Raw genomic sequence first — 25,362 nt, 5'->3', positions numbered from 1 at the left:
TAATATGTCAACATATAAACTGTTGTTTTAGGGTTTTGACTGTAAACCAATTAACCAGCAGATAAAATGTTCAACATTGTCGACATTTACTTGTGATTTATTGATTCTGTGTTATACTTTAGTCCCATTTTCTGTCAGCCACTTTTGAAATATTTTAGCTAAAACCTCCTTGTACAAGTCATTGTGCCGTTAGATAGGATTAGCTGTTCAGAATGTCCTGTCAAAACTTCAAGTTTTAGCATATTAGCTAAATAACATGGCATTCTAGCATTAGCTGACTAGAAAAGGATTTTAGTTGACATGTTAACGAGCTAAAATGCTAACTAAAATGCTTGGTAAGCTTTTATGTTGGGCTAAAATGATCTCTAGGAGGGGAAAAACGATGAGTAGTAAGCTCACAGATGAGTTGTTTCTGGCATTTGGCTTGAAACAAATTGGTTCTGTGAATATTTTCAGAATATTTGCTTTAGGAATGACATTTTAACCATAAACTTTACGCAATTGTTTTTTTGTTATGTTGTTGGCGGGCAGAACTTGGATTTTTGCGCATACTTTCGCTACCGATATGGAAATCATGCAGTAAAGCTCCAGGCTATCGAACATGTTGGTTCGTTAATTTCATTTTTGAGTGAATATTACAAAACAAAAAGGAGAGTTTATTAACGTCGTTTCGAAAAGAGATATCAAATCGAACGCCCACAGTGAGCGGGTGATGTTCACTGAAAAGCAGGAAATGCAACGCCAACATAGCAACAGAGTCCACTGACCTCGGACAGTTTCCCCCCCTTCTGGAAGTTGAGTATAAAAAAAATTCTGACTAATCGCACAATAGTCCTGCCTCCGAAAGGAGGCGAAAGGTTCAGCAGAGAGGGTTTGACAAGAAGGGGTGGACAACATGGGACCAAGAACAAAATTACGCTAAACTTGTCACGCAACTATGACAAATGAGAGCTGGTTTTGGAGCGCCGGCCCTACCATCCAGGCCCCATAAATTGGCTTAATTGAGAAGCTTGGACAAATGAACAGTGATTTATTAGGTGGGCGCTGAGACTGCAGTATGACACCACCAATCTGGGTTGTTATAGTTGAAATTATTACATCGTTCTGTCATGCATGGCACTCTGCTAATGTGTTTTGACCATAAGTCAGGTGTACAGTTGCCCACTGCATGGAAGAGTACTTAATTCTCCTTCCAGACTCGGATGACACGTCAGCCTTTTTCATACAGTCACAACTCTTTACAAAGATATCAGCCTTTTGGCAGCTCTCACAGAGGCCTGTTCATGAGATGTGAATCTAATGTTTACGTTTTAGTCCGACGAGCAGATGAAAATAAGAGAAAAACCACCACTAGTCATTTAGCTAAGCATCAGGCACGGATAGAAAACAGCACTGGCACTCGGAGCCAAGTTTGCGAATTTAGTTATCCGTGGCGCAGTCGTCAATGCCAAGAGTTTCGGACCCCCACAGCTGCTCTTACATCACCTGAAATCAGCCGTGCTTGAAACACATGGGATGACTCAGTGACCAAAGTGAAGATAAAGGGCCATTACCGTGCATTTGTATGGTAATGATACTTAATTCTGGCTCCGGTGTTCTTGGCCTTTTCGTCAAGCGTCCATTACACTGTTTAACGTGGCAGCTGGTCACAGATAGAGGACCGGTCCTACTGTGTGCCTATCGAAGCAGGCGTGTTTAAACATCCAGCTTTTCATCCCCGATTCGTTCCCGCGCCGTAAAAAATGGCTGAATGTGATTTCATGTGATCTCATCGCAGGGCGATATGGGTGAAGACGGACCGAAAGGTGACATGGGCGAGAAGGTATGTAAATTATTTAATTTTCTCCTCTTTGTTTATATTTTTGGAGCCTGCTCAGAGAAACAGTAGATGGTCTGGCTTTGGCCAAAAAAGCATGACTCAAAGTTAATGTTCGCCATCTGAGATGAGATATATGGAAACCGCCAGAGGCAGCTGAGGTCATGTGGCATCACTAAAACGGTCGTGATGGCTGAATAAAAGCAATCATCCGAGTACTTGATTTGTCATTGTGTTATATGTGAACTTAATTTCAACAATACACCGATGCTGTTTTTCTCTTTTTTTTTTCTTTTTTTTCCCGTTTTTCTGGAGGGACCATTTATCATAAAGACAGCTTGTCAAACCGAGATCCATTTCGAACAATAGGAAGAACCGAGCTCCGCTGAAAAGATGGATGTTTTTGTCCAAAAAAAACTTTTGTTTTCTGTAAAGGCTTGTCTCATATGGGTACTGACATGATGTTCAGAGTTATTATTCTTTCTATCTAAAATCCACCATGCCGCCTTTGCTGTTTTTGTCATGTTAAAGCAGCATTCATGGAAACAGACTGCGGCCTCATTTCAATTTTATGAGCTCACAACAGAAGTTGGACCCTTTTTCTATGCAAACCTGTTTTAGAGCATTTCAGAAAGCCATTATCAATTTGAATAAACCATTACATAAAAAATGTTGATTCAGCTCCTCACATTTCTCGGAAAGAATAAAAATTCTTCAAAGATTGCCAAAAAAGTGGTAACACAATTGCTGCTCCAAGACAGCCAGCCCTAAACACTTTGATGTATTATGCACCGGAGTTGCTTCCTTTTTTTTTTTTTTTTTTTGCTCTGAATACTGCTAGGTATGAAAACAAAGTGTAACTCAACTCACAGACCGGCAGCCGTGTGGAAGCAGTGTACTCAAAACGTCACTGCCAATTTATTGCTGTGCAGCGGAGAACAACTTTGATAACCTCTCGCTTTATGGGCGCTGCGGTTTTTAAAAGGCTGCCGAACTCGGCAGCCGAGAAGGATACCGTTTTCGGGGGGCTGAGGAGGGGGGGGGGGAACAGATGAAAGATTTCATCTGTGGAAAATGAATGAACAAAACGGAAAGGTAGGCGTAGGGTGATAAAACTTTGTAGCTCATGCGACGCTTTGATCCAGTATACCTTAGAGCAAAACAAGGGGAAAAAGTGATAGTTTTTTTTTTTTTTTTCCTGGAGGAGTTGAAGTTACCACTCATCCTTCAAGTGCATACTCCAGAGAGAGTCATTGTAAAGACTTAGAAATATAGTTGACATAAAAAGTATACTGGCAGCTGTAAAAAATGTGACTATGGTGAGGTAAAAAACTGCATTATCCCCCTATATAGTGACATGGATCCTGAGTAATTCAGCAGAAAAGCAAGTTTGTTGGAGGGGGCGTGGGGGGGGTTAAATAACATAAGGAAGGAACAATAACTTGGTTGCATAAATGTGCACATGTTAATCTGTTATCGAAGCGCCTTCTGCCTTAATCTCAGAATTTAGTTTTTTGTTTAAATATATATTAGCATGCTACAGCTACATTTGTTAATTTATGCCCACTCTACCGTGCCACAGGTCTCTAAATCTACATGGTTGTGAGGACCTCTCTTGTCACAGATTTTCTATTGTGTTTTGTTCTGGATTCAAGTTTGACGTTAATTTTAATTTTAAATCTCTGAAGCCCATTTTGATGGCTTCAAAAATGGCTTCTCACTTTGGATGGTGTGTTTGGACTCGAAACTGACTTGAATTTGGAATTTGAACTTCGGAAAACCCACAGATCTGCTTGTAGAAACGTATTCATATTCATGAAGCTGCTACCGCCGTGCATCTCTTCAGGTATGGTGTTGTTTTGATGATGCACAGTAATGTTTTTATGCCAAGTAGACGTTTAGGAATCACTCTGTAAATGTTCAATTTTGGTTCCAGCCAAAGAATACTAATCAGCTACTTTTATGAAAATCCTTCAAGACCAGATAAATTTTATTTCAGCGTAGTCAGATTTACGATGGCTCAAGAAGAGTAAATGCTAAAGCTAAATCTAACCTAAAGGCACTTACTTCAAAAAATATTATTTAAGGTCATATAACCAGATTGTTTTACCTTTTTTCATTTTTTGTATTTTCCTCTGATTTCTGTTGAAGTTTACATTTTACAGTGCACAAGATCGCATTAAAGTGTGAACATACTTTAAACTAAGCTTCTTTTTTTTTTTTGCACCACAAAACTCTGAATTCTTTTGCACACATGTTTAGGACCACTGTAGTAGAGTGTTTAGGTTAAGATGGATAAGATTACCTCATCTCAATCTGTCAACATCAGGTTAGATGTTTTATTTAACGTAGCGCGCAACATATGGAAAGAATAGCCTCAATCAAGATACTTTCAGATGAGTTTAACATATGTCAGATTGAAATTCAGAGCAGGAGAAGAAAATGTATGCTCAAGCAGGGCCCCTGTCATCAGAGTTTTTTGTCTGATCAATTGCTCCTCTGCCGTGGTATTGTTGTAGCACCGCTGGTTGGAGGAACCAGAGAACAGAGAGACATGAGTGGGGCGGAGGGCATCCTCAGTCCTCCAGACTAAGCATGCCAAAGTTAACAATACGCAGCACGCAGTGCAGGAAAAAATGTGGAAACACTAAGTGAGAGGTGAGACAGCATGCGCTTTGTTATGTTGAGCTTGGAGACCTCAGGGAGCAGAGAGCGGTGAGGAAAACGACAGCGTAAGCAGTCAGGCCACGGTTTTCCTCGAACAGGGGGAGACCGGTTGGATGGTGGGGGGGTCTGTTGTAGGGGCAGCGCTCTAAATGACAGGACAGGTCAGCTACGTCTGAGTTAGTTTTTGGAGATAAAACGAAATATATTAAATATGTCATTTTGTATGGAAAAAAGATTAGAAAAGACCAAAACAGCAACAATAAGCGAGATGATGATCAGTGAACACAAACTAAGCATGGACTTTTTACAGAGATTCATGGCAGCTGCTAAGCAGCTCTTAATTATTCCTTCATAGCAAAGTTAAATGCTAAGACATGAATACACTTTGAATTTTTCTCACTTCACTACAACTAAGGTCAACACGATCCTTACTGTGTCATTATGCGCTGGAAAGAAAACTAATTTGTATTTTCTCTTTTGCAAGTAAAATACATGTGGTTCACATTTGTATTCAGCCCACTGAGTCAATGTTTCGTCAAATCACAGGTTTAACTTTCATTTTCAATTAAAGTTTCTTCTGGACTTTGACTTGTTGGCCTGTCGGAGGAGAACCTCCTTTTGGTCTGTCCATCTTCTCATCAACTGTGAGAAGGTTTCCTGTCAAAGTTGGTGGAAGGGGTGGAAAGCAGCCGCACAGCATGATGCATCCACTACCGTGTTTCACACCGGGTTGATGTGTTCAGGGTTAGCGAATGTCTTCAAATCCCCAGACATGTCCACTTTTCATCGGAGTTTCTTTGATTATTGAAAATGTCCAGGTTCTAAAATAACTAAGGACTCATTGATCACTATTGCTAAACAATATTAATACTGCTTTTATGGTAGTACTTACCTGTATTATAAAAGTTAAAGCTATCACACCACCTACATTGCTTCTTAGCATCAGTTAAAAACCTCATAATTTGGTGCTGCACCACTATCACCGTCGCGTGACCAAACAGTACCACATATCCAACTCCGTCTCCTTTGTGAAACCCGTACACAAACTTCAACAACATGCAAATGAACATTGGCTGTTCATATCAGCCCAGTTTTACTTATCAGACCAATGTTAAAAAAAAAAAGACCAACATCGCCTCATACCGATATCGGTACGATATATCAAGCTTCCTTGATTTCTTTTTTTTTCCATTTAAATATTCTTTCTAACCACATAGAGCAGTCACACTTTCAATATGTTCATATCAAAAGCAAAAAAGTATTTTGAAGTAAACAGAGATGGTTTTCAGGACTGGGCCTCGTTTTTTTTTTGGAAATCTAAAAATGGCCGCCATAACATGGCAAGCCAAAAGCGTTATATGCTGGTCTCAAACGAGCAGAGCACCATCTTCTACGTGTTTGCTGCGTCACCTCATGGCTTGTGGTAAACTTAAAACAAGTCTAGTCCATGTTTATTTGTGTAGCGCCTCTCAGCAACAAGGCTGGACAAAGTCCTTCTAATAGCGTTCTTCCAAGTCGACAGTCAAATAATCCAAATAAAAGACATTTAAAGTTGATTTGTGCAACGTGCCAAAATTTAAAAAAGCTTAAAATGTAGGAATACCTTTTCAAGAAACATAATTGTTTGGGTAATTGTTGTTGTTTTCCACTACTGTTCATCTTTTGCGTAGACGCAGGACAGTACATGCTGTGTTGCTATCATCAGTGGAGAAAATCGCTGTTTCCAACTGTGTCTGTGTGTTTTCTCTGGCCTCATTTAAAACAAATCATTACCCCAGTTAAAAGCTTTAGTTCTGAGCCATTTACTGTCTAAGTATTTAACTAGGTGTGAAATTGACTGTGGCTCATCTTGTTTGAAAAAAGTTGCAGATAAAAAAAAAAAACATTTAGGGTTTTTAGAACTAGATGAACGCTGTCAAAGTGTTGCCTTGGATTTTTTTTTTTTTTTTTTTGGGAAGTTTCAGGCTCTGAGCAGTGTGGCAAAATAATTTTTTACATCCTAAACGTCTTGCGAACTGGCCCACATCTAACGTCTTGGCAGGCTCCTGCTGCCCTCCTAAACCTCACATATATTCTTGCTCGGTGTCTGAGGCTGATATTTAGCTGAGGCCAGTGGATTTGGTCATCTCTTCTAATGGCCGTAACGTTGAATAAGAGCCATGTGTGAGGGTTGCAGTGGCATGACTTGCGTCGCAACTCGGTTCTGGCGTCGCTGCTCCCCAAATTAATTCCCTCCATCTCATTTGCGCATCTCGCCATCCAGGCAAACAGCTGCTAAACGGCCTGATTTACCAAGCGTGCATTATGAGACCTTTGGGCTATTATCTATAAATGCCAGTGTGCGGCGACAGGTCTGGGTGCCCATAATGAAGGAGTTGCGGTGACAGCTCTCCGTCTCACTCAGCCCTGTGGTTAAATCGCAGTTCTGCAGCCTCCACTTGGTAATTGGCCCAGATGGGACATTTCAGCACTCTCTCTCTCTCTCTCTCTGCCACACCTCAGCTCACCTCCCAAGCTCCACCGCTTTTTCCATCCCATATGGCGGACATTTGGAAGGGATTAAAGCCCGGTCATAACTCTCGCCTGGGTCTCGAGCTCGGTGTCGCCCGTGTTAGATGTGTCGTGACACATCTAAGTGTTAATCGCCTGCGTGGAATCCTCCGGTACCACCACAAGAGAAATGCTGGCTTCTTGTGTAGAAAAAAAGTGCCCTTTAGATTCACTCCCCTTACAACAGTGTGGTCCCGCTGTGATAAATTGTGGGAAAAAGCATTGTTTGAACTGCGAACACGTTTTGCCTATGAACTTTACGAGTGGAGGTCTTTTCTTGTTTATCCGTTGTACGAGATGTCACAATGGAATACAGATGTGGGTATTTCTGCCAGCTAATAGCAGGTGAAAACCAACACTGATGCGTACGTTTGTTTTACATTTGATAACGCCTTTCCATAAAGTTTACAAGTTTTATTAGTTTTTGGTCAACCACAGCATGAAATCCACCCCCTAAGCATAGGTTGGGAGAGGAGGGGGGAGCATTTCAGCTTGATAGTGTATGAAATCCTTGTTTGTTCTTTTTTGTTTTTTTTTCCACGCATAGCATCACGGTGAACTGGATTTTGCTGCATTGTGAAATGTAAAAATGCATTCACTTAGATTTGCTCACACGCCCGAATGCAGTGTAAAATAAAGGCTCCTAGGTTGGAATAGCATGTTTCGAGACATTCGCAGAGGCATCCCTGAGCGTGCAACAAAAGAAGCACTGCTGCAAATAGTAGCGCAGTTTGTTGTGAAGAGGGGGGGGGGGGGGGAGGAGAAAAAAAAAAGGAAAATGAGCTTCAATTAAACACTGACTTGTGTGCTGTGCATCATAATGATTCCCATAAAAAGCTGAGGGCGAGATGCATTCCTGCTGTGACTTCTGAGCGTGAGGCGTATGTGTAGTGAAACCGCAGAGTCCGCACCAGAGCCGAAGGCACCAAGTCTCCTCCTCCCTGCTCCGTTTTCCCACCAACCGCCCATAATTACACTTATTGGCCCCTTGTTTTATGTCTGCTTTAACTGTACACTGCAGCAGTAATGCGATGCGTAGCAGAGGGCCTCGCTTCTGGATGTCTGGACGACGTTGTTGGAAGCGGGGGGTGGGGGGGGGAACGCAACATAAGTGGCTCTGTCTCCTTCCAGTTCAATGCATTACCTGGAGAAATGTACATTTTGAATGGTTACAGTACATCTATCAAGCCTCTAACCTCCTTTACTGTGGATGTTTCTATTATAGTGTTAGATTTCACCTCTCGTGTCACGATTGCGAAGCTGCTGCGCTCTGACATTTTAAACACTGAAATGATTTCCAGCTCTGAAAGCCTCTTTAAATGCTGTATCAGAAGGTCTGTGGGAAGGTAAATGCTGCTTTCATTGTTTAAAACAACAAACAGCCTTCTTTCTAATTGGATTTCCTTGCAGTTTTCGCCACAAAAATGCGGCCGTTTTGTAATTTTATTCGGCATTGTTCAGCGAATTAGCTTTTTTCGAAATCACTTTTAGAGCCATTTCGCTGATGCAAACATTCCCCTGTTTTAACTTTACAGAAAGTGATGCATAAAATAAAATCTTACGCCTGGGTTTCTGTCTCATCTCTTGATATATTCTTTTGTATTTTTATTTATTTATTTTTATTTTTTTACCTTAGGGTGATGCAGGCTCCTCTGCAGCAGGCATCAAGGTAAGTCCTGAAAAAATTATTTTTATGTTTTGTTTTGTTTGAAAAATGTGAAAATGTGCTGCCAGTCTGGGGAGACAAAAGAAAAAAAAAGGAAGTCATTAGTTCTTCTGGCTGGAATTCAAAGGTGCAATATATTTGTCAGGAAATATGTGAGACCAGTGGCGGTACTATAACAAGTACAAACAGTCTACTAGCATCATCATGTTTGCCTTGCGACTAAAATGAGAAGATTTTCCTAACTTTTCTCATTCCAACAATGTTCGGTGAGTCAAAGAGACCCTGGAGAAATTTATGTAAAATTTGAAACTACATGGGAAGAGAAATGTGCTGAAGTGAAATTGCTCAAACTAAGCTGTTCTTGGCATTATATCTTAGTCAATAAACAAGCTACTCAGTCAAGTATCTTCCTTTATTGTGACAAAAGCTAAAAGTTAATTTAAAATATTGAAACGGTGAATGCTTCGATCAACTAAGGTGACTGTTTAACATATTAAGAAATGGCTTGCAATCCCTAATTTATTCTGCAGAGACATGAAAGGCACGCATGTAAAGACAAAATGAAACCACTTTGAAACAGGCTTTCTACATGTTTAGCAAAGTTTTCGTCTGAAATTTTTGTCTGCCTTTTGCTCATTTTCAGTTCAGATATTCCTTTTAAAGAACCTGAATATTCTTTAAATTTTAGTGTGAAAAGGATACAAACTTCACTGTCATTCTTATGGCAATTCTAACAAGACGTTGACAGATCGCTGCCCTGGACGAAAAGCCTCATAGCCCACATTAAAGACATTGATTCATCTCTTGGGCTTAATAGACTTTTATGTCTGCATGACTCATAGTTTGGTGTGTTAGTTGAAAGGTTGTCAGTTCTCTCCACGTTTCTCTTGGACAAAACGTTGAGCCTCAAGAGGCCCTGATCTGTGGATCTGCGAGTAATTGTTTATATGAACATGGTCTTTTGTCTAAATCCACTGTAATTGGTCAGAAACACTAGGAAAGTTCTGGATAAAAAGCCGTGCAGTTCTGGTTCAGATGGTCTGTAAATGAAGCAGCTGAGAAGAACACGGTGTTATGTCTTGCAGGGCGAACCGGGAGAACCTGGACGGAGCGGACAGAAGGTAATCACTATTATTTCTTTTGAGTTAAATATTTTCACGAATGAACAGAAACGTGCAACGGACAAGTTCTGTCTGTGCATACTGATAATGTCTGTTCGCAGTGTCAATGCCCATACCTAGACGTACTCAATAGAAGGGGAAGCTTTTATTCCAAGATATTTCAATTAAAGGTTGGTTATCGCAAAGCCTAGTGGAGTCTGTTGTGCAAAATATGTTTTCTACATTAGAAAGGCTCGGTTAAATCTGACCCCTAAAGCTGACTATTGTAGAGCTGTGATTCAGTTTTTCAGGCATCACAACCTCTCAGAACACCATACTAACATTTGTGGGTATGCTTCCCCTTTTTGTTTAGGATTTATTTAGGCTTGTCTAACTTTACCAGACTCTCGCATTAAATAGCTTTGCTTCGGTGCAACTCAAAAGCATTGGCAACTTGTCTACGTGTTTATTGCCTTCAGAGGCAACAAACTAAGGTGCTTTGCAAAACTTTGGCTAATCGCATCACCCCAAAGCCTTAACGTATTTTATTGTCGTTTTATTTGCACCCTTAAACTTTTCCACGATATGGGGGGGTGGTATTTTGGTTTTATAGACCAGCACAAAGTTTTGCATGACTGTGATGTCGAAGGTACAGAAATCCAGGGCAACCAATTACCTGGAGGTTTGCACATCTTTAGTGGCCATTGGTTGAGAAGTAGGCTTTGCCCTGTACAGGTGACCGGTCCATTAAAGGGTAACATAGAGACAAACAACCATGCACATACACTGAATGCTAAGGGCACAGGAGTGATTATCATGCCTGTTTTTGTGGAAGCTGGAGTACCCAGAAAGAGCCCCTTATGTGCAGAAAGAATGTGTTTACTACATTTTAAACCCATGCCAGGATTTAAGTCTGGGAACTTCTTCCTGCAAGACAACTGAAACAACTACCCCACTGTGCAGTAATTCAATACCGGTATGAACACAACTGTAAAGGCCTCAAACGTTTGTTAGAGAACATTAGTGAATGATCAACGCTCCTTGGAGAAGTAATAATCAAAGGCATATCCCACGCTCCGAAGATCTCATGGAGCATTGTTCGTTGCATTATCTGAAAATGGAACAAGTGCGGTTCTGTAAATCTACCAAGATGTGGTCATCCATCTAAACTCCAAAGATCCATAGCCGAGACGGGAGAATCTGTTACCAGATTACTTCACAAATCTGGCCTTTATTAAAAAAGCAGCAAGAAGAATACCATAAGGAATCTTTCTGATGTTTGCCCAAGACCAGGTCAGTGGTTCCCAACCCTGGCCCTGCAGGTTTTAGACGGGTCTCTATTCAAGCAAGTCCAGTTTGTGTTTGCATTGAGCAGAGTGCCAGTGCAGACTGCTCATGCTTTTCCTCAGCATGTAAGCTGGTCCGAACTGATGGCTAAGGCAGGGCAATCCTTGAGGAACACCTCAAAAGAATTGAAACTGGGGTGGAAGTTCACCTTCCAGGAGGACAACAACCCTAAACACACAACCACAGCTAAAACGGAGAATAATGTGATGCGATATGAAGACTAACGTTCAGATGCTACTTGTCCGGTCTGACTGAGCTAGAGCTCATTGTCAGATAATGGGCCAAAAATATCAATCTGTACATATGAAAAGCTGGAAGAGGAGAAAGTCACTCTCACAGGCGATAAATACAAATATATTCCACACAATGTTTCTGTTTACTTAAGAGTGCTGCACTACTTTGAAGTGGAGCATTCAAAGTAGTGGAAAGTGCTCCACTACTTTGTGTTGGTCTATCACATAAAATCCCAATTAAGTGCATCCAAGTTTGCGGTTGCAATGTGGCAAAATCGTTGAATGGGTTTAGTTGAAGGGCAAAGCACTGTATGAATATCTCTGCTAGGCATTGTAAGTCATTGTGATGAAAACTATTGCAAAGCAGAAAGACCTGACTGCAACTGCAATTCTGTCACTTTTTAAATCCTGTGTGTTGCATTTGTTATATTTTTTCCCCCCTTTATTTTCTCCCTTTTTCTCGCAAACCAGTTTGATTTTCGATGCTGCGGACGAGACGCAAACCGTCTCACTTTCTCGAATATTTCATACTCAACCTGTTTCTGCAGAAACATTAAAAAATAAAATAAAATAAAAAACTATCTCCAATCGTCTTTAGAAATCCAGGGTTAAAGATATTTCCCATTGGATGATTTTTGCCAAATAACTGCTGGTAAAGTGTTTGTCCACAAGAAAGATTTTTATTCATTAATTTACAGTCCCTTTCATAAGCCACAAAGTAACTTTACAGCCTTCTCTCTGATCCCGCAAGTGTCGTTAAAGTTGATCATTCTCGTGCAGCACTAATCATTTCTTTTTCAGAAGCCATAAATACAAGGGGCCTAATTGAGCATTAAATTATCCCCAGTCCAAATTTTAATCTTTGAAGTCTCACAGATGCCTCAGCAAGGACATGACCTCTGAATTTTTTTTTATTATTATTACCTAAAGTTGGATCTCATACTGGGTTCGCTGCTCAAAACTTCTGGAGTTTTTGACTTTTTTTTTTTTTTTTTTTTTTTTTTTGCAACAGAAAAGTTGGGTAAAATGGGAGCTTCCCACGCTGCCACACTCTAATGATCCACAAGTCACTGCAGCTCTCCCAAACAGCTTCTGCAACCGTAACCCAACGTGTCTGACAGTTTTTCCTTTTTAGAAACCGGGTCTTTTCACACCTGTCCGAACCAATAAAACCTTCAAACTGAAACTCTGCTGCTCCTTGTGAAGGGTTGAGTGTTATAACAAGCACTAATCAGACTGTCAAGCTACAGCTGCATGAGCTAGTATTTAAAAAAAAAAAAAACAAACACACACACAAAAAAAGATGCATGTGCCTTCTGTTCTGCTAACTCTCCCATCCCCATTCAAGCAAATGACAGTCGACTCAAGCCAGGAGACTGCTTTCCAGAGCCGCGGCAACTCGATAGCCAGCGAAAACAAAAACAGGAAATAACGTGTAGAGCTAATAAAAAAAAAAAAACTCAACGAGCCTGCAAATGAGGCTTGACTCAGCTTAGCTTGGCTTGGCTGTAACATGTCGCACTCTTCCTGTGTAGGGAGAGCCAGGACTTCCAGGGCTGCCTGGACTCCCAGGGATAAAGGTAATTGCTTCGCTGTTTTCATCCCCCCCTCTGAGTCATGTCCACCCGGTGTTGTCCGTGTCCATCCGCTTCTGCCCCACCTGAGAGAGCTCAGAGCAACTCGGCTCACCCATTGTCATGGCGCTGAGGTCTGACAATCTTGCTTTCTTTTTTTTTTTTTTTTTTCCCCTCCATCCGCTGAGGGATTTGCACGCAGATGTGAGCGCTCCCATCTGCAGGAGCTGCTGCCGGAGCCACCTTCACAAGTGCAGTGAAAACTTTGGATTTTTAGGGCTAAATTTGTGCGGGGTAATTGTGTCATTCCGAATTTGTGAATAGCATCCGTTTTGAGAGCCTTAGCCCACTTCCTGAAAATGTCTGGAGAGTCTGGAAATTCTGCTGTCGGGGAGTTTGTTCAGATGCTTTCAATTTGAGCTCCGAGGACGAGGTTTTACGCAGTTAGCAGCTTACCTAGAGCGGGTGACTCTCTGAATGTCTTCAGCAGGGGTGAAAATTTAGTCATTAAAAAAGTTTCACAAACCGGATGGTTGTTTCAGACAAACTTTTGTGTCATGTTATAGTTTCTAAAAAATGTTGGGGTTTCCCCCCCCCCCACCCCCCAAATATGTATATGATTATTTAATTATATTTATGTAAAAACGCATAAAATGATGATGGCTTGAGTGTGCTGTCCTACAGTTCACACTCATGTACTTCACCGTGACACATCTGCTTGTTTTCTAGGTAATTGAGTATTTTCCAAAGCAAAACACAAGACTAAATTACCTTCTGCTGAGAGACATTTATTGAAGTGACATTTTCTTACAGCATACGTTATCGGCTTCAGGAAGTTGTATTGAAATTGTTGGTCGTCTGGTACAAAGACAGGGCAGAAAACTGTAAGAGCATGGCGTGGCGAATGATCAGCCAAAAGTACGAGCAAGACATCGACTGGCCTCATTAGAAATCAGCCACTAAAATAACCCTGGTGAGTCACTTTCCTGTTCTTTTCCATTCCTCCGTCAAACTGTAAGATCACCGGCTCTTGAGAAAGTCTGTTGGTTTCTGTTCACCGATTTACATCGACAACGTCTTGCTGCCAGCTACACCTGGCTGCTCGGGTGGAGCAGCCAGGCTGTCGAAACCGAACATTGTTCTCTGGCAATAAAGGAAAACTGCTTTGTTTCCTACTTCAGTTTCTCACTCCTTTTCAAGAAGACTTTGAAAAAGACTTAATGCGATGGCGTGCCACGAGATCTCGTTACACTCCTCGTCATCAGTGTAAAATGTCCATGTAAGGCAAATGTTGCAGCAGTTTAAAGGTCTATAAAATAGAGGGTTCTCGTTCGCAGCTGTGAAATATTTGAGATTTGAATAATTTGAAATTGTTTCCAGATCCTAGAAATCCACTTTGGTTTTGACCCCTCAGCCCCGCCCCTCTCCATTCAGCTTCCTCCTTTGAGGAACACTGCTTAATTAAATTTTAGACCTTCAGCAAGTTATCTGGATTTTGAGACCTCAGGTTCTCATAAACTGTCCACAGAACCCCAGTTTAATCCAGGTCGTTTAAGGGAGGAAGTTTAATTAGTCACATCTTTAGGATTTTTTATTTTTTTTATTTTTTCTGGTTTGGAAAGCAATAGCACAGAAGCTAAACATGCAACCAGCACTTAATAACCTTCTCATGTTAGTGTAGTCACATTAACGTATCTCAGGACCACTGGCTTGAAAAAATAACGTGTTTGAGCTGCGAGTGCTGACACAGGCATGCCGCTGATGCTTGTTCCTGCTTTCCGGTTTGTGTTTCTCTCTCTCTCTCTCTCCCTTTTCTTTATGTGCCTGCAACGTGTTTGCCTTGTTAAAAAAAAAACAACAAAAAAACTTTCATTTTACATTTCATACACTCCTGTTTTTACTTAGCAGGCCTGCATGTTTGATGTGATTCTTAAAAAGTTCTCCTAACGTGGCACTTTAACAGGTTCTGAGCTCGCCTTGCACCTTTATTCCCCCTCTGCATTCTTTGCTGTTTGGTTTAACACTTAGAGAACTACATGCCCATCACTTCATGGAGGGCCTTCCTGAGCACATGAAGCGCTCTAGAAGGGACTTTGGTTGCTGCTTTACAACCAAATGCGGTACAAACCCAGTGCAGCATCATACTTCATACTGGCAGCTGGGTAAAAACGTGAAGTGCCGTTTATTTTTTATGGGTTTTTTTGCACACTCTACCTCATTTCTTAGGGTCTTGATGAGTTTCTGCTAAGGCCCGTCGTATCATATGTTCAGGCTCATGAGAAAGAAAAATGTTAGTATATGTGAAACTAAAGGAGCAATTAACAAATTGCCTGTCGTTGTGATTAATGCATGCGATCCTCGGTCTGCTTGTGTGCACGTGGGAGTGTGCGAGCAGCAGTAAGTGCATGCCTGTCCTTACGAATGTATTCGGTCACTCGTCTTGCGTGTGCCGTTTAGCGCTCCTTAGAAACGCCCAGTGGAAAAGTGAGTAATCACAGTTTTTTTTTTGTGTGTGTGTGTGTGTGTGTTGTTTTTTTTTTTTTTTCGGGTGTTTTTTCAGGGTGAGCCAGGATTCCTCGGCCCCCAGGGAGAACCAGGACTTCCAGGACTCCCAGGAACTAAAGTGAGTGACGTCAGTTTTCCTGACCGATCCTCTTTCGTGTCGCGACGGTGATCGACGACGAATCGGATGCGACGGTTTTTGTTTTGTTTTGTTTTTTTGACAGATTTTTAATAACCCTGTGCTAACAGAGCAGCGGATAGCGTGTTGTCATGTCACCGACGCTATTAAAACTCTGTCTCCACTAAATGTCAGAGTGAGCTAATCCTCTGCTGCTTCCTTTGAGTCATGACATTATCCTACTGTGGGGCCAGAGGTGATGATCCAAACATCAGGCAGCTTGCAGTGCTTTGATAATCAGAATGTATTCTCTTTGCATCGCACTCTACTGCGTTGAGCAACATTTTGTTAGTTCTACGGGGAACTAAAGGCAGATCTGTTCTGGGACCCTCATAACTCGGTTTTTATTACAATTAAATTACATATAAATAAGGGCTTTGCGAGTTCTGTTCTGTAGCTGCTGATTTTACTCTCTTGGAAGATGGTCCGGTGCAGAGAGGTTTCCCCTTTTTCGCCAACAACAACTGTGCCACAAGGTTTTTACTTTATTCTGTGTGCTGGACAGCTAGTGCAATGTGTCAGCGGGACCAAAAAAAAAACTTTGCAGGACTTATTTATCCTCATCTACTTAAACTTGGGTCGGTACCTCATTTTTAAGGGTGCAACTGTTTTTTTCCAAAAATATCTACTGATGTAAAAATCACGAGTCATCATGTAGTTCCCTTTAGTTTGATCCTTCATTCTAACAATTTACACAGGTTTGGTAAAGTTGTAGAAAGTTTCAGCTCCACAGCTGCCTTTTTCGCTGCAGAAAGTAAACATTATTATTTACAAGGCTTTAGCTCCATATGCGAGGATACAGTTTTTTGTTTTTTTGTTTTGTTTTCTGTGTGATCGTTTTGTTTTGGAGGGGATATGCTCCCAACTTCAGAGGACGCACATTACGCGGTGCGCTTGGGAACAAAATGGATAGCAAATGGCTTTGACCTGCAGTGACGGGTACATGCCGCTGTAGCTGGCATCACTTTCACATCCACCACCAATGGGGGGGTTGTGCTGCTGAACCTGCGTCGTGACGCTGCATATCTACGACAGGAGTCACCGTTTCTACGTAGTCGCTTTGTTTTGTCCAGCGTCGAGAACGTCCTTAGCAGTGAGGTTATTTTGCAGCTGCCATAATGATCAGTTTCTCTTGAAGACGCATGGCTCGTAAAGGAGAGCTACCAGACCAAATTTGGTTTCCAGAAAAAGAATCACAAAAGTATGAAACACAATATAAACATTTGGGACATAGTGAGTGGGGGGGGAATAAGCTGCGGTTTTACCGCTTCTGGTGATGGCTAAGTTGGTTATTGAGGTCGCTGGTCAAGGACGATGCCTGGTTTTTAACAGACCCGATAAGTGATGATTACCAGGTGATGTCGATGGCTGTCTGATGGATGCAGGGCTGGCGGTGGTTGATTCTTGAAGATGTTTCACTTTTCCTTTAAATAATGTTGTTTAGTTAGTTCTAAGCTGAATTCTGAGGAACCTCTGAAGAGTTGAAGCCTTTTGGATGAGACATAAAATACCCTAAAAAAGCAGCTCAGCAGCACAAATAAAGATAATGCCTTCAAATTGTTTATTTGGAAAATTAGCTACTAGCAGTCTGTGTGATTAATGCATGCAAAGGCAGAATTTTGTATTTCTTAGGTTAAATTTATTGAGAATCCTAAAGATAAAATGAACAGAGTATAGTACTTTTCCACTATTGTGGTTTAAATAGAGCTGTTAGCTGGAGCAAGATCAACTGGAGGATCATGTATCCTGCATCATGTCTTTACTGGATTTTTTTTTTTTTCCTGTGGCTGAGAAACATAAATTCCAGACATTCACTGACTGTGGATGCCCTTTTTAAGCAACTTGTAGTTTGTCCTGCTTTTATTTTTTCCACAAACGAGACAATATGCCCTCAAGGTCAAATATGTATGCAGGAATTGAACTAAATAATAGTAAAAAGCCAAAACAGCCAAAATTCAAAGAGTATTAAAAGACCTTCGGAAAGTCTGGAGACCTATTCGTCAAGACCATTTTAAAAGATTTCAGGAAAGACTTGGCTGCTTGGAAGGAAAGTGTAAAAAAAAAAAAAAAAAATTAAAAGTTTGTGTGGTTGTAAATGTGCGTACAATCAAACAAAACAACTTATTACTGCTGCATGACGATCCTCGAAGGCCAGGACTCTCCATGTTTCTGGTGTTTCCCTGACTCAACGAAACTAAATCAAGTGAACAGTTCCTGAGCGCGCCACTGCTGACCTAGAAGACTTAGGTCAGCAGCAATTTATCCGTTTGAAGATGAAGTAATTTATCCGTTTGATTCAACTGTGTCCCATGAGGACTGTTGGACTCCCCTCTTCTAAAGCCGTCCTCCCACCTATAAAAACACCCATGTGTTTTGTTCAGTCGCTCTTTGTCATTCTCCCAGTGAGCGTCTTCTGAGCAGCGTGTGTTCTTTGGCCTTAACAGGGCGAGAAAGGTGACCACGGACCAGCAGGAAAGGGTGATCGAGGAGAAATCGGACCTGCTGGGCCAAAGGTGAGGACATGAAGCGCACGCCGACCCACGGCAGGATGAACGAGGCTCACATCTGTGACTGTGCTGCCATCTAGAGTATTCCTTCTGAAAACAGCATTTATCCTGTTTCAGATCCTGAAAAGTAGAACTTATAATTTATTAACATACTAAGAAATCCACTTTTTTTTTGTTTTTTTTCCAAAGAAGAAAGCTGTTTTAACGATCACTACCATTATGTTCTAGGATCTCCAAGGTGTTGGGAGTTACGTAAACCGACTCCAAATGAGTTCACCGCTTTGTTTGTGTCTGCCAGGGACCCTGCTGGTAGCGTAAGCTGCAGTCTAAACTTAGAGGACTCGGATGACTCTTGCACATATCCTGTTAGAAGCCCCAAGTTAGACCCAGGATTAGTTAGGGAGAGTGTTCAAATAAACACGTCCTCTGTTGCTCAGCAGTGGCATCAGATTAAGAGATGTTTGTTTTTAAGCTTTGTTTTTAACCCAGGTGTTGGTTCCCCAAGAGGAGTCTGGGAGGTTGATGATATTTCCACACCGAAATGTGCATCAGATGTCCGCTCCAAGTCATTTAATACCTGAGACGTGTAGTTTAATTTATTTTACTACCCTTGGCAGGGTTCACAAGGAGAGTCTGGTATGCCTGGACCTAAAGGGTCAAAGGTGAGTACGGCTCAGATGCTTACTTTGATTTCGTGAACAGCAGACATTCACAGCACCTTTCCTAGGTTTTGGTACCCCTGGTAACAATGTGGAAATGAGGTGGAATATTATCAAATGCTGACAATTTTAAAGACCAAACTCTATTCTATATATATATATATATATATAATGTGTGTGTACATATAGATAGATAGGTAGATATGTGATATTTTCTTGTGATTGCTGTGACTGTAAATATGGGTACGTTTGGTTGAGTAGCTATTTTTTTATTATTATTATTTCCTGACTTATGAAGAATGACTCCTTCTGTATGTCATGCTCTCTAGTTTTTCCCATTTTGAAGACCATGTTGAAAAAACTGAACACGGATATGTTGATATATAAATTATAAATATGCTAAAAGTTTTATTTTATTTTATTTTTCCTTCTGTTTATTTTTGTGAGACAGTAATAATAAATATTTATTCTAAGAGCCTAGAACACATCTTTACCAGGAGTATTTCCCTATATATTTATGTATTTAATTTTGGCTGTAATGGCTCTCCGTAATGGAATGCGGAAATGACAGTTTTAGAGAAAAAAAAAGTCAAACATAAATGTATGTATAAATGCAAAAATCATCACATTTTCACTTTTGTGCTGTTGCTCTTTTAAATCCACTCTTGTGATCATTTGTAAGCCTACATCATGATTCATGCCTTCTCATAAAAAGTCTTCTCATAAGGGTTTTTATTCATTTATTTTCCCTAATAAGACTTGTACAGATGTAAATTTTTTATTTGTTGTTTTATGTAAGGGGGATACTGGAGATAAAGGAGATTTGGGATCTATTGGCCCAAGAGTAAGCACTTATTTCAATTCTTTAAATTGTTCACTTAGTATTTCTGCATGCTTTTTACTCAAACTTTTGTGACGCTGCTCCCTAAGAACTGCTCACCACTAGGGGGCAGAAATGACCTCTTAGTCAGAGTAAGAGGCTGAAGTTAGGACGTGTGCTTTCTGTTGATATGTGGCTCTTGGTGTGTTGCAGGGTCCTCCTGGGCAGAAAGGAGACAGAGGAGCCACTGAAATCATCGACTACAATGGAAACATCGAAGAAGCTCTGCAGGTCAGACATGTTGTTGCCTAGCTGGTGCATTTTTATCCCTCTCATGTCTAGCAGAGCACAATGACAGATCACTTTTTGTTTGCCTTGGCCTCTCACTGAAGTATAACTAATGCTCCATCATGCCATGCTGACACCAATGCTTTCCTGTAAAGATAATCTCCAGTTTCTGTCACTTGGCCTTTGTTCATGTTGTCAGATAAATTGAAAACGTCTCTTAAGCGCAACTGAAGAAAAGTGTTGTCCCAACAGTTTCAAGTGACCTGTGTAATCTTATCTCTTACCTGCTTTCCGTTCCTACTCTTTCGGCCCCACTGCAGAGGATTACCACTATTACAGTCACGGTAAATAGGTTGTGTGTGTGTGTGTGTGTATTCTGTGTAGTGTGTCACCATCACGTTTGATCCATCTTTGTCCCAGCATGGAGCCGACGCCACACCAGCACTGGTTTGCACGGCCCTGTGTGTGCGCGCGTGTGTGTGTGTGTGTGCGTGTGTGTGTGTGTGTGTGTGTGTGTGTGTGTGTGTGTGTGTGTGTGTGTGTGTGTGTGTGTGGGTGTTCATACGTCCAGCAGCGTGTTTGCTTTACGGTGAATGAAGCGGTGTCCTGTGTCACTGTTGTGTTTCTGTCCGTACACTAAGTGTCTGAACAATTTCATTTTAAAATAATCATTTGTTTTCTTTTATCTAGTTGCAAGAAATTAGAATTAAAATACATTCAGGCAAATATATTTTAATACGTGAGCAAAGAAAAACATATTTTCTGTTTTCTGATTACTTGACAAATTTTGCCTGAACGTTCTTTCTTTTTCAGCAAATTGTTGCAATAAAGTTTCTTCTTAAATTTTTTTTTTTTCATTTTCATTTTTAAACGCAATTTGAATGCTTAAAATGAAGGCAGAATCCAGAAATCAATATTTAGTAGAATAACCATGATTTTTCTCAGCTTTCATGCCTCAACATGCTCCTCGGCAGCAATTGTCGTCGGGTTTTGGTGATCAGTAAAGTGATGTGTAGAATCCAACTCTGGTATAAAATATCTGTCATGTAGAGATGCTGATTTTTGATTTCAGCGGTAAATTTATAACTTATTGCACAGTACTGCGAATCGGTGGGAGTTTTGTTTATTTTCCATATATTCGGAACTTAATCACAAGGATGCTTTTTCAGTTCTAATAAAAATGTCTTCCTTTGTTTTAAGTGGCGGAATATGGGCTATTCATAACATTACAAAGCAGCATCTACATTCTAACATCCAAATGTGATTTTTTTTTTTTTTTTGTGGTTGCAATTCACTCTTTGTTCTGATCCTTGCATGCGTCTCTCACTTCAGCATTCACGCTGTGAGACTGACTTCTAATGTGGTTCTACTGAAACCAAATCATCGTTCTCATGGTGTTTCTTCCTTTTAAAAACTGTTGTGATGGTGTAAATACATAGAGGTTCGTCTCAGAGCTGAACGGAGTCACCATTGGTTTCTGTCACTGTTTTTGTACAGGGTCCTCCTGGGCCACCCGGACCAATAGGACCACCAGGCTTTAAGGTGGCATTTTCACCCTCTTGTACCCTTATTGTACAACATCTAAACCTTTAATTGTAGCGCGTGTTATTTTTGTAACAATGCTGTCTGTCGGTGTGGTTTTAGGGAGATCGCGGTCTCCCTGGTCTTCCTGGACTCGATGGGGAGAGAGTGAGTAGATCGCCTTACTCTGATAGAAGCTCCAAATATGGTTTTGCACACATTTTGCGCACGGTTTGTGAATTACAAACCAAGTGTTGCATTCTGTGCAAGAAGTCCGCCTTGTGTAAATAAATAAGACTGGTTGGATGTAAAGATTTCACGGGTTGAGTTAAGGACTCTGTTGCACAATTTGCTCTGAACTTGCCCTTGAGCGTGAATGGGTGACGTTTGTAATACTTGTAAGTTAATTTGAAGTATTGTGAATTAAAACTGAATCCTCTGTGTGCGTGCGTGACCTCTCTCAGGGTTTTAAAGGTTCCAAGGGAGACATGGGAATGCCCGGAGCGTCGGGGGAGAAAGGAAGCACTGGTTTACCTGGCTTACCTGTAAGAATCACAGACGCTATTAGAGTAACAACGGTTTCTTAGAATGCGTCTTTATTCAACATGCTCGAACAATTCACCTCATAATGCTCGTTCATAACAGGGCGTTAACGGAGCAAAAGGAGACAAAGGAGATCCAGGACTTCCAGGTCCACAAGGTCCATCTGTGAGTAACGTATAGATAATGAAAACGCATTAAATAGAGTCTGAGCTTTTTATAGCCATACATGCAAGGAGCTATTGTTAATAGAGTGAAAATAAGGTTGTCATTTGAGGATTTAGTTTTGTAATTTATTTACATTTTCAGATAACTGGCCCTCCGGGGCCACCGGGACCCCACGGGCCCTCGGGACCCATGGTGAGTTTGGGGGTTTTGTAATGTTTTCTGTTTCCCCTGAACGAAACGTATGAGGCAAACCCTTGTTTGTTTCTGGTTTGTTTATTTCTTCAAGAGAAAAATCCTCTGATCCTCCTCAATCGACAAATGACTTCATTAGCCACGTTACCACCTTTCGACCTAACGTGTCCCTTTTGAATGTTTTTCAGGGACCCCATGGCTTCCCGGGGCCTAAGGTAAATGTTGTTTAAAATACATTAAGAGATACAGTGAAAATTGTTCATACCCTACGTTGATATCAGTTTCTTTCAGCCAAAAGCCTGTGCTGAAGTGCAGCAGGCGTCTCTCTGTACTGTTTAATGTTCAGAGACTTGTGGAAAATAGTTTGTACCTCTCTCAATAATAAACCGTCCCTCTCCATTACATCTGTCAAACCCACAGCTACAACCATCAACTCTCGTCTGCTTCTCTGTGAAGTTCTCTCTTTGCACAGCCTGTCGGGTTACGTGTCGCTCATCTTGTGTGTGAAGGTCTGCAGTTGCGTCACGCGTTTTCCTTTCTCGCGTTTGGCTTTCTGAGTAATGAAGACCGAATTGCTTTAGATTTTTTATTTTCCAACATCCTCCCGTTTCACAACCGTGCACCGCTTTGTTTCAGTCTAAAATCACGTCAAAATGAATTGCAATTTTAGACTTTTAGGCGACAAAAAAGTTCAACGTTTTAAGCAGCACGAAGGTGTTCAGCATCAGCTTCCCATAACCGTCTTCTCCGTCGACTCTCCGCAGGGAGAACCTGGTTTGCACGGACTGAAGGGCATGAGAGGGGAACCGGGACACAAAGGAGATCGTGGCCACATGGGTCTCCCTGTGAGTTGAGCAGTAGCACAAAACATCTTAAAAGATGTTAAGATTCACATCTATCTTAGAATATTCCTTTTTATTTGATCAAGGTACTAGTCGCACATACATGTTTGTTTACGTGAGTTTGTGTGTACATGCGTGTGTCCAAAGTGCCTTGTCCACGTTCTGTCTTCATTTTCATTTGCCTGGACTTGACTACCTTAGCCAAAGCTCCCTGTGATTTAGTTTGCTGTGAACCCTGCCATCAACCTGTCCTAATAACAGTGTTCATCTGGTACTAATCCCGCCTTGTTCATGTCACTCATACCTCCATAACCTCACAGGGAGCCTCCGGCTTGGACGGCAAGCCCGGAATTAGGGTGAGTGTCATGTGATCAAGGGGCTTCACCACCCAACATCTTTCTCTCTCTCTCTCTCACTCCCTCCATGAAGTTAATTTTTTCCCCTTCAGTTTTTTGTTTTTCTTGTCACCATATTATTTGCACATTGTTCCAAAATGCAAATAATGTAAGCTTTTTTTTTTAAAAGTATACGTTTCATGTTATCAATCCTCTAAGTGAAACGAAGGCACAGAAAGCTCAAAACATTTTGAGACTCCTGTTTTGTCCTGTGTCGCATTAACACACACTCATACATTAACTGTGTCAGCGGTGTCTCGTAAGCGTCCTTTGTGGCCAATGCACGTCTACGAGCTGTGTGTGCTGGCTGTAGCTCAGGTTCTATATGAATACCGTACAGCTACATCACTTTTTTTTTTTTTTTTTTAATCAATGAACTTCTGAAAATAGAGCGGGTATTAGTCTAAAAGTTGTTAACTCACCCTGGCAACAATACTCTCCGCAGGGCACAGACGGGCCTCCGGGTCCAGCTGGTCCGGCCGGGCCGAAGGGTGACATTGTAAGGCTGAAACTGCGTTCTTTTCATAGATCTGACAGACGATGCAGCTCATGTTGCTGACCCACAATTTTGAGAAATTTTTATAAGTGTAAAGGAAAGCATTGACGTGGGTTTATTTTGTCTCAGGGTGAGAAAGGCACACCAGGTGAGCCGGGACCTCGAGGACCTTATGGACTACCTGTAAGTTTTACAACATTATCATCCGTTTCATAGATGTGAGGCAAGAAACGGTCGTTAAAATCATAGGCACGTGTAATGAATTAACGGTGTGATTTCGTTTTTAGTGAAATGGAAACACAAAAAATAGTGACACTACGTAAAGGGAAGAAACGAAGTTTGATTTGTTTTATTACCAGCATTTGTATCGCATTGTAATATTATTAGTATTTGATGACATTAAAAACTTATTTTTGCTTTAGGATGTCTCACTCAATTCTGTTGTTAGAAAAGAAATATGTCGTAAGATGCAAAGTTTTAGATTTGACCCCTTAATTTTGAGTAATTCAACTGTTTTGTTGTTTGTAGAGAGTTTATTTATGTAAATGCTTCTCGCTGTGGTTTCTACACCACATTACTAACATCGAGAGAGTGCGCTGTGTTGTAGTGAAGATGTCAAAATTTGCAAAAGTCAAGTTTTTGGCGGTAATTTTTTTTTTCTCTCTCCCTCTCCAGGGAGCCGCCGGAACGCCTGGTTTGGATGTAAGTTGGTTTGACTTTTTTTGTCTTACGAGTTAATTTATGAGTAGAAACAGCTAAACTTTACAGGGAAAATGTAAAAGTAGAAATCGCAGTTTGTTTTTTGTTTTGTTTACAGAAGTAAAATAATGAAAATGAAACTGAAATGCAAATCTCTTGTTAACATTTCTGTCTATGTTCAAATTAATCATAGTAGTGGACCATGGCTGGCTACTACAGGAAGTTAGAGAAATAATGTTTCAAAACAAAACTTTTGATAAAAAAAAAGGAAGGTCTATGGGATTATGTTTTTTTTTTTTACTATTTTTATAAATCATTGTTTTTTTGTTTTTTTTAACATGCCACTTCAAGCTCCTAGCTGCCATTTTTCCCCATAATGTTCCTAGTGATAGGAAGGATCCTAATTGCATGCTTTCTCCTGGTTTTTGTACCGAGAAGCTTTTCATGTTAAAACTTAATTTATGCTTGACATATTTACATTCTGCTCAGAATTGAGAGGCACTGAATCAGACCAGTACAGCTTTTGCAGCATTTATGCTCTGTGTTGCTCGGTATCCTCCTACACTCTAGGCGGCAGTATAGGTCATGTACAGCAAGTGTCC

General features: G+C 40.9%; 1 protein-coding gene across 1 annotated transcript in view; it reads left to right on the top strand.

Moving 5' to 3' along the window:
* col25a1 (collagen type XXV alpha 1 chain) overlaps positions 1-25,362 on the top strand; it is a 69,213-nt gene that overhangs the window by 31,562 nt on the left and 12,289 nt on the right. Inside the window, exons 10-30 of the mRNA XM_088015100.1 lie at positions 1,778-1,822; positions 8,670-8,702; positions 9,785-9,820; positions 12,915-12,959; positions 15,514-15,576; positions 18,078-18,146; positions 18,758-18,802; positions 19,599-19,643; positions 19,833-19,910; positions 20,228-20,251; positions 21,405-21,449; positions 21,552-21,596; positions 21,893-21,973; positions 22,074-22,136; positions 22,278-22,328; positions 22,517-22,543; positions 23,093-23,173; positions 23,491-23,526; positions 24,011-24,064; positions 24,191-24,244; positions 24,737-24,763. Of these exons, the coding sequence (XP_087871226.1) occupies positions 1,778-1,822; positions 8,670-8,702; positions 9,785-9,820; positions 12,915-12,959; positions 15,514-15,576; positions 18,078-18,146; positions 18,758-18,802; positions 19,599-19,643; positions 19,833-19,910; positions 20,228-20,251; positions 21,405-21,449; positions 21,552-21,596; positions 21,893-21,973; positions 22,074-22,136; positions 22,278-22,328; positions 22,517-22,543; positions 23,093-23,173; positions 23,491-23,526; positions 24,011-24,064; positions 24,191-24,244; positions 24,737-24,763 (1,047 nt within the window). The remainder of the gene's footprint in view (positions 1-1,777; positions 1,823-8,669; positions 8,703-9,784; positions 9,821-12,914; positions 12,960-15,513; positions 15,577-18,077; positions 18,147-18,757; positions 18,803-19,598; positions 19,644-19,832; positions 19,911-20,227; positions 20,252-21,404; positions 21,450-21,551; positions 21,597-21,892; positions 21,974-22,073; positions 22,137-22,277; positions 22,329-22,516; positions 22,544-23,092; positions 23,174-23,490; positions 23,527-24,010; positions 24,065-24,190; positions 24,245-24,736; positions 24,764-25,362) is intronic.

Source organism: Poecilia mexicana, unplaced genomic scaffold (assembly GCF_051168715.1).
Source record: "Poecilia mexicana isolate PSO_F unplaced genomic scaffold, ASM5116871v1 scaffold_18, whole genome shotgun sequence".
NCBI classification, from domain to species: domain Eukaryota; kingdom Metazoa; phylum Chordata; class Actinopteri; order Cyprinodontiformes; family Poeciliidae; genus Poecilia; species Poecilia mexicana.
Note: the sequence above shows the minus strand (reverse complement) of the source record. Positions and strands in the feature narration are given on the sequence as shown.